The sequence below is a fragment of the Sebastes fasciatus genome, chromosome 3 (genome assembly GCF_043250625.1).
Source record: "Sebastes fasciatus isolate fSebFas1 chromosome 3, fSebFas1.pri, whole genome shotgun sequence".
Lineage (NCBI taxonomy): Eukaryota > Metazoa > Chordata > Actinopteri > Perciformes > Sebastidae > Sebastes > Sebastes fasciatus.
The window spans coordinates 26860198-26869806 of NC_133797.1; the positions used below are offsets into that span (position 1 = coordinate 26860198).

At 36.4% G+C, this 9609-nt stretch overlaps 1 protein-coding gene across 1 annotated transcript; it reads left to right on the top strand.

The window, feature by feature from the left end:
• Positions 1-5005: 5005 nt before the first annotated feature.
• On the top strand, positions 5006-9162 carry helt (helt bHLH transcription factor). The gene is made up of 4 exons (XM_074631396.1): positions 5006-5696; positions 6290-6394; positions 6554-6650; positions 8408-9162. The coding sequence occupies exons 1-4, from the start codon at positions 5670-5672 to the stop codon at positions 8905-8907; spliced, it is 729 nt and encodes a 242-aa protein (XP_074487497.1). The 5' UTR covers positions 5006-5669; the 3' UTR covers positions 8908-9162.
• Positions 9163-9609: the final 447 nt, after the last annotated feature.

Below are 9609 nucleotides of genomic sequence, written 5' to 3' on the forward strand. Positions count from 1 at the left end.
TCATTGTTGTGCAAGCACAGTTAAAGGAACTGAGTGCCTCTTTCACAACTGAAAACTTGACACTCACTTTCATCTACTCTGATTAATAAACTATTAATAGCATACAGTCAAATGAATGCAAGTTCAGTATAAGGAGTAGTGATTTACAAAGCTGCAGAGACGCATGTAGGCAATCTGCATGATAAGAAATAAAAATCAACAATAGAAAATAAGAGTACAGAAGCTTGAATGAACATAATAAATAATAATAAAGGAAGTAATGGGCAACACAGAGAGGTCATAAAGGTCCCTGTTTCCTGGCCTGCAGCCTCTGATTAAAGCATTACAGCACCAAGATAAAATGGAAAAAGAAACATAGAGTCCACATGTCACATGACAATGAGAAAAAAAAAAAGACAATATAATTTTGGTTATGTTGGTTTGGGTTTGATGAGTGTAAAGATGACCACAGGTGTTCAGTCTTTACAACAAAGTGGGCTACATTTATTCAAGTACTGTATTTCAGTGCAATTTTAAGATATGTGCACTTTACTTTAGTATTGATATTTTATACTACATTATGCCACTACATTTCAGATGAAGTATTTTTTACTCCACTATTTATTTGACTAGAGGATAATATGATGCTTTTTCAAGATTAAACAACCCGGCAGGGCTATTTCCTTTTTTTCCTCTTCTTTAATCTAGTTATATTCTTCAATTAAAAACGTACACATGGTGGGTATTACAGCACTCAGGCTGATTCCAGTATTTTATGACTAAGTACTTTTGAATTTGATTATCTTTAGGCCAACAAAATGAATAAAGGATTCAGTATTTCTTCATCAGAATTTGACTCCTGGCAGCAAAGAGAGGGATTTTTTTTTATTTCCTGGAACTCTGTGATCAGTTACTTATGATAAGGAAAATGGAGACAAAATACCGAGACAGTTATTGTAGTTAGACTTTACTTTTCTTTATTTGGTGGTGAGGTTATAAGATAAGCTCAATAAAAAACTTGCAGAAAATATAATAAATTAAATAGGTTAAGTGACATTTTTAGAAACTTGACCTCCGAATTTCTAAAGTCCCTAAATGCTGCTTCTATTCAGCTATAATCCAATTATATAACACAAGAACACTCTGAAAGGTGCTACTTTGAATAATGAGAACTTTTACTGTGATATTCTAAATAGGCCTACACCTGTGTACATTTACTTAAGTATTGTTTTAATGTAGGACCTTTACAGTATTTTTACATTGAAGTGTTGCTACTTCAACTAAATTAAGGGACCAAACTTTTGATTTTTTTCATCATATAGAACAACTTTATGCTGAGACAAACATGTGAAAGTTGTCAATAAAGTTGTATACTAGTGTTAATATATTGACTCTTCCCTTCTCCATGCATCCCTACTTAATTGTCAGTAAAATCATTGGTTACACATTGCGGATCTAAAGTCTTGTCTGGATTTAGACCAAGATAATTGTGAGCTTATGACCAGTATTATTGTATCTATGTAATCTCTTATAATTACAGTATTAGTAAAACACTTGATTGTGAGTTATATGATTTATTTAATCTATGATTTATGATATTACTGAATGGATTTTCCCTGATAAGAGATACTTTGGTTGTCTGACACTCAGATTCATGCTCTAATATCTTCATAAATATTCCTGTATCATTAATAATATGTTTACTTTAGTTCATAGCATTTAAGGGAGATAACAGTTTGCTGAAATATGTTTGCATAAAACTATAACAAGTCTCAGTAGCTTAATATAAATATCTTCCTGTGAACAGGCCCCTGAAGTATCCAGAACGTACCACCGGAGGGAGCAGTTTCTCACTTTAATAAGAGAGGATAATAGAGCTGTTATATATAAACACACTTTTAAAGCATTTAAACACTTCAGACACTTTTAAATATTGCAAATAGCCCTGCTAGACATTAGTTTATCATGAGCCAGTGAGTTTTAATAATAGCTTCATATTGTAAATCATTATTCTAAAAAAATGTGAGTTTGTATTGTTCCTTTTTTCATTTCCGAAGCTACAAAAATCATTGTCATGTTCCTATAAATATAATTTAACCTTCTGGACACTATGAAACTATGAAATTACTATGTGTTTTGTGAGGAGAGGAGTGCTCCCATGTTTACAAGCTTTAATGAGTAAATCTCAGCCTCTGTTGCTGCTGTGTTTGTCTTTCAAAGGGGCCGGTATAGCTGCTGAAGCATGCAGTCTGAACTCAGAGCTCAATGGGGGCCGTGTGAACTGCTGCAGTTCAGGCGGAGGGTGGCGCACCAAGCCAAAGGATTGTGTGTCCGGGACCCTCAGAGGTCACCACGGGTCAGAGCGCAGCGCCTGACAACACACACACACACGCAGAGTCCACACTGAGCTGCTGTCACACATTAGGCTTGGCTGGAGGCGTGTTTATGTTTTCCTGTAACAGGCTGGTGTGCTGACGTTATAATGATACCACTGGAGATTCAAAATAGATGTGTGCTTGCAATTGGCTATTACATCAGCTAATAAGTTTTGTTTGTTTGTTTGTTTTTTAGTTTGTTTTTATGCAGAACAAGCAAAAGCTGCAGGATTTGGCCAAAACTGCAGCAATTTAAACATGTACAATATGTTTTAAAAATACAGTATATTCTTTTAGTACTGCAAATATTTGCAAAATATAAAGGTAATTTAGTGGTCTGCCGTGCACAACAGTCCTGGTTTCATGTTCAAGCAGATCTGACTGTGCTCACTTGATTAATTTCAGTTCATTTGCAACTTTATTGAATGTTAATATTTTTTATATGTTTATTTTCTTGCTCTGGGCTGTATGGAAAATGGCTAAACATTATTAAATTAAACTGACTGCTGTGTTTGTATTTGCATACAAGATATTTTCCATAAAGACCTACATTGACATGCACACACTAATAACAGGACCAGTCTAGCTGAATGTGTAACAGAGAGTGAATAGTGTGTAAAAAATGCCCAAATTGAAAGTAAAATGGATTCATATACCAGTCAACTCAGGAGCTGTGGCCAGCAGATCTATCTGCAGGAAACATAATGGTTATGCTCACAGTATTTCTATGGTCTCATATCAGTGAAGCCTAATCCTTACAGCTCATGTATTTCCTGTTGCATCATATTGTTACTAAAGTGCTTTTTTTGTATAGTTATGCTGCATCCTTTAATAACCTATACATTATTGTAGTTATTTTCATTCAAATTAATACCTCCTAATTAATAGGTTGAGTATACAGCAGTGACTCATTATGCTATTACATATTCTACTGTACCATAATGCACATTAGTGTCTATAAGGGCTGATTAGATCAATGCAATCAAGATATATAATACAAATGTATAAATAATGCAAATACGAATTTGTCCTACACATGCATAAAGAATGCAACCATTCTGAAAAACTCAGTCAAATTCGAGCAGTAGGCCTAATGTAATATTATTATGTATACAGTATATAAGCAATAATGTTGCTCATAAAACAACTACTCTCAAATTATTTTAAATCATATCAATAATGGCACAATTTGTGGTTGCCAAAAGATAAAAATAGTAAAAATGTGGCTATATAGTGGCTTGTAGTATTTTACTCGGAGGAGTTTATAAATGTGAATGTATAAAAAATAAATTTTAAAAAATCAGATTTTCGTCAGACAGAAAATATGGCACTTTATGACCTCTCTGTGTTGCCCATTAATTCTTTTTTATTATTATTTATTCTCCATTATTGGGATTATGTTCATTCAAGCTTCTGTACTCTAATTTTCTGTTGTTGGTTTTTTTTTTCATGCAGATTGCTTACATGCATCTCTGCAGCTTTGTATATCAACTAAATATTTGAACACAGAAATACATGTTTTCACATCACAGTATAGTACAATAAATCCTGACGCATCATTTGGCCTCGTTCTGACGCAACACTTAAAGAGTCGGTCAGCAAAAACTTCCAGTGTTTAATTCAGTTTGTTTAAAAAAAAGCATCAGCACACAAGTCCCCAAAGAACAAACACATAAAAAGTGTTAAAACTGCACACAGTGAAGTAATTGGATTTTATGCCCTCGTGCAGCTCGCTCGCGCTTTTCTCTCCATGGTGCTCTGAAAAAACTCTCCAAACACTTCAGATGTCTTGTGAGCCTTTTCTTGCTTTTTATTCTTCGACAAACGCTCACAGGATCAAATATATCCAAGCACGGTGAAAGTTTCGAGATTAAAACAGTGACAAAAAAAAAAAAAGAATCAGAGAGAAACAGTTTTGGCGCATGAGAGCTTGTTTGAATGTGTGAAGGAGGCGCACACAATAAACCTGTTGTTAAAACCTTGCTGTGAAAATATGTTTGAAGAAAAAACAGCCAATTGTATTGTATGAAATGTATTCAAGTATAAAATAATGCCCTTTGTTTGGGGGGGTAAAAACTTGAGCAATGTGAGGGTACAAAAGTCCCCCTGTGGCATTTATACTAGCACCCCTTTGTGCAAGTTTGCGCTTTGGCGTCTCCACTTGGCGCATTATACCCAGAGCCCCTTTAAACGCGATTGTTTCTTTCTTTCTATAATGACATTTACCGGATCAAAACATGCTGTTAATTCGATCAGAAAGCTTCACCCCTCATAACAATGGCAGTATAATTTCTCCCAAAGTTTGTTAAGTTGACCGAAATTAGGCAAATGAATAGAGGTCTCCAAGGCTACCCATCTTGCAGGTGCGCGTTCAACACCAGCTGCATTCTTTCTTTATTTCTCACCCTCTCTTTCACACAGCATTATTAAAATTTAGGCCCAATGAAAACTATTCATTCTACTTGAATAGACATTTTTTCTTATAGGATAATAGGATACAAATTGAGCCTCTCCAAAGAGTCTCCAGTGGTGGGTATAAACCCTCGTGTGCCAGAGAGGCTGCTGCTTGGAGACGCTCGCTCTGACGCAGACGACGCGCTCGTGTGCCAGGGCTAATCACACACCTGCCGAGGACTCCCAACAAAAAAAAAATAAAGAATGTAAACAAAAAGCTTGCCATCTCTCATAAAAGATGGACGTGTCAGCAAGTCGTGTGAGAAACGCCGAGAACAAACGGGGGGGACTCCGTCTCCAAAAGGTCTCCCCTGAACTTGGCGGAACAGCCTATTAAAGGCTTACTTAATTACTCTAATGACACTGGACAGGCCTTTAAAACTCGGACCATGAGAGTTAAGATCGCTTGCTGGGGATTTGTAAACAGGCGATCGTGTGAGAAACGCGAGTTTGGAGATGGAAGAAAAGAGGGGTTTTGTTTTCAGTGCGCTCACTTCTTATTTCCCGCCTGGGTTTGTTACTATGCAAATAATATTCCAAAAGTAATCACGTGTCTTTTCAAACAGCCACGTGGATTAACAAAAGCAAAGTTTGCCCCCCTGCTAGCCCATGGCTTTAGATTTTTTTTACTATTTCTTTAACTGATCCTAAACGCACACATTTTACCCAACAAATGCATGGCTCTATAATCCCTCCAATGGAATAATTTACAACCATGAATGCCAGAGTCCCTTTGGATGATCCCCTTTATAAGGACCATCTTTTCCATCCTCAAACCTCAGTTCTGCTTCATCTACTGCCAGAGCAACACTACTTTCCAGCTGAACTGATTTTTCAAGAAGATTTGTCAGACATTCGTCGATGGCATCTAAAATGAAAGACAGAAAGGTACGCGCTCTCCATGTGCGCTCTGCTCTGCTATTACCAGGACTGAACTATTTTGGCAACACTTTTTAACACTTTTGAGTCCCTTTATGGATTTTTGCATTTCAGTATTTACATCGAATATAGTTTGACCACAACTTGGAGTAATTTTCATGCTAATGGAGGTGGAATCTATTGTCCAACACCATCTCTGTCTGTTGCGCGCGTTATAGGATAACTATGGCGCGCTTTTTGGTGTACAATCTGACAGTTATGGGATATTATATTGGAGTTGATTGGGTTAAAAAACATTTATACTTTGCTAAATTTGCCAAAAGAGGTTTCAAACATTTGTAATAAGGCGTCAGAGTTATAGAATCTGCTCGGAGCGCGCAGGTGTCCGCCGCGCGCTCTGGAGCAGCACAGCGCGCGCGCAATTCTCCTGGAGTTATTCTATACATCTCAACATCAACTTTACAATATATTTCATATTTCGTCGCTGCATTTTCTTTTTATTCACACCTTCCTGGCTGTTTTATGTTCGTATTTCTGTAAATAAGGTGTATCATATGATCTGTGTTTGTGCTCATGTTGCCTCTCTCTCCATGTTTTCACAGAGAACTCCCATCTCTCACAAAGTCATTGAGAAACGAAGAAGGGACCGCATCAATCGCTGCCTTAATGAATTAGGAAAAACTGTACCAATGGCTCTGGCAAAACAGGTATTGTACAATTTGTTATATATATATTTTCTGTCAGAGATATTTTATCCACTTTACAATATTGATACTTAAGCAAGAAAACGTTTCTCAGCCAATGTTTAACAATGTAATATGTGTGGTCAAACATTTTCTAAAATTGGATTTTTTTATATTTGGTAGAACTCTGGAAAACTGGAGAAAGCTGAAATCTTGGAAATGACAGTCCAGTACCTGAGAGCTCTCCACTCAGCGGATTTCCCCCGAGGAAGAGAAAAAGGTGAGTCAACTTTCCACGGAGCTCCAACACTTTACGCACCCAGATCCCACATTTCTGTTAATAGACTGTATGGAAACTTCTACAGTTCCAATTAGGTAAAACTCTGAGTTATTTGTGCATTTATTTACTTTTTAGTTTTACCTAACTTATATGTACATATTTGTTGTTGCAAGTCCAGCTTTACGCACCAAAAACTATTCTCGCGTCAAACTTGTTTATCATTTCTTCCTACACTGGCTCCCAGTAAGTCACAGAATTGTTTTTAAAACACTACTGCTTATTTACAAATCACTAAAGGGGGTAGTTCCAAATTACCTCTCAGATATGCTTCAGCAGTACACACCTACTAGACCTCTAAGGTCACTGGGAAAACATGTACGTATTAGTAGTACCCAAGGTGAGAAGGAAACATGGTGAGGCTGCTTTTAGCTGCTCAACTGTGGAACAAACTTCCAGATTAGATCAAAGATGCACCAACAGTGGCCATCTAGACTCAAGACCAAAAACTGTTCTCAGACGCTTTTCTTAATTGATCAAATGCTGCACTTTACTTGTCTTTTAATTTTTTTTCTTTAACTCATACATTTATATTCTTTTATTCGTTTTTATCTTATGCACTATGAGCTCTTTTATCTTGCCAATTAGGTACAACTCTGAGTTATTTGTGTATTTATGTACTTTTTAGTTTTACCAAACTTATATGTATAAATTTGTGTTGCAAGTCAAGCTTTACGCACAAAAACTACTGTGCGTCAGACTTGTTTATCATTTCTTATCCAATCCAATCCAATCCAAATTTATTTATAAAGCACATTTAAAAAACAACAAAAGTTGACCAAAGTGCTGTACAATTATACATAAAAACATAAAAACAACACAATAAAACACTAAGACCAACTTAAAAACCAATAGGACATTAAAATAATAACAGCGTTTTCTTTTCAAGAAAAGAAAAGGAAAAAAAATACATTTAATGCAAAATTAATATTGGTCTCCATAAAATAATGTTTCCACACGTTTCTAGCAAGTGCAACATGGTTTATTTTATGTGGAATAATTTTCTGAAAATAAGTCTTTACTGTTAATCTGGTTTCACATGTAGCAAGAAAGTGGAAAGTAACTAAGTAGATTTACTCAAGTACAATTTTGAGGTACTTGTACTTTTACTTGAGTATTTCCATTTTAAGCACTAAATTTCAGAAGGAAAATATTGTACTTTTTACTCCACTACATTTATCTGACATTTGAAGTTACTAGTTACTTTGCAGATTAAGACTTTACAAACAAAACATATAATCATAATAGGAAAGGAAAAAGGATTAAAATAGTCAACTCTCATCTGCAGGGTTGTAATGTAATAGCTGCTTGCTTTTGATTCATTCATTCCAGGTGAACTGCTGGCTGAGTTTACTTCCACTATGGATACCACGAGTGTATGAAGATACATTTATTGTTGGAAGTCAAGCTTTACGCACAAAAAACTACTGTGCGTCGGACTTGTTTATCATTTCTTATCCAATCCAATCCAAATTTATTTATAAAGCACATTTAAAAACAACAAAAGTTGACCAAAGTGCTGTACAATTATTCATAAAAACATAAAAACAACACAATAAAACACTAAGACCAACTTAAAACCAACAGGACATTAAAATAATAACAGCGTTAAGACCATTATAGGAAAGGAAAATAGATTAAAATGGTCAACTCTCATCTGTCTCTGACTCTAATCGCTGCTTGCTTTTGATTCATTCCAGGTGAACTGCTGGCTGAGTTTGCAAACTACTTCCACTACGGATACCACGAGTGCATGAAGAACCTGGTGCACTACCTGACCACAGAGGACAGGGCTGAAACCAAAGACATCAAGTACGCGCGGATCCTCGCCTTCTTGCAGTCTAAATCTCGTGTGATCACCGAGCCTGTGTTCGGCTCTGTGGGCTGCTCGATGCCAGAACCGTGTGACTACCTCAGCCAGCTGCACTCCTCCTCTCCGGAGCACCAAAGCCACCACAGTCCGTCTGACTCCCTGTTCCAGCAGAGTCCACCTGGACACTTCTCCTGGCACGGCTCGACCCGCAGCCCGGCCATCTCCTACCCAACAACCATGCCTCCTCTCTCTGCGCACACACACACCCAGCAGCAGCACGGTGGATACCTGTCACAGGTGCAGGGACTCGATCACCACTACTTCAACTTCATCGGTCACACGCACGCCAACACGTTTAGTTTGCACAGTGCGCAACACGCAATGTAAATAGTTTTTGCTATTTGATTTTATTTATATATTTTTGTGAATGATGGAAATAGATCTTGTACAGTACATCTTGTGAATAAATATTTCTGACTAAAAATTCAGCGTGTTTTGTGATCATTTATACCATAGTTTATGTGACGCTCAATGTGCGTAAAAATCCTCAGATCTCCAAAATAACAAGAAATTACAATTCTGTTATCTTCCTGGAGGAATAAAGTGCCGACAAAAGCAACACCAAGGATGAGAAGAGAGAGAGAGAGAGAGAGAGAGAGAGAGAGAGAGAGAGAGAGAGAGAGAGAGAGAGAGAGAGAAATATTTCCAAGTGCAACTTTGTGAAAGATGTTCTAATTCTAATTCTAATTCTAATTCTAATTCTAATTCTAATTCTAATTCTAATTCTAATTCTAATTCTAGTTCAGCCTGTTTGTGATCATTTACACTCAGTTTATTGTGACGCTCTATAGTGGGTAAAAATCCACAGATCTCCAAAATAACAAGAAATTACAATTCTGTGATTTTATTTATATATTTGTGAATGATGGGAAATAGATCTTTGTACATGTTGTGAATAAATATTTCTGACTAAAAATCCAGCCTGTTTTGTGATCATTAATCATAATGGAATATATAGATTTTCATACAAGACACACAGTTCCATAATAAAGGAAACAGAAGTGATGTATTTGGAAAGAAAAGTTGCAT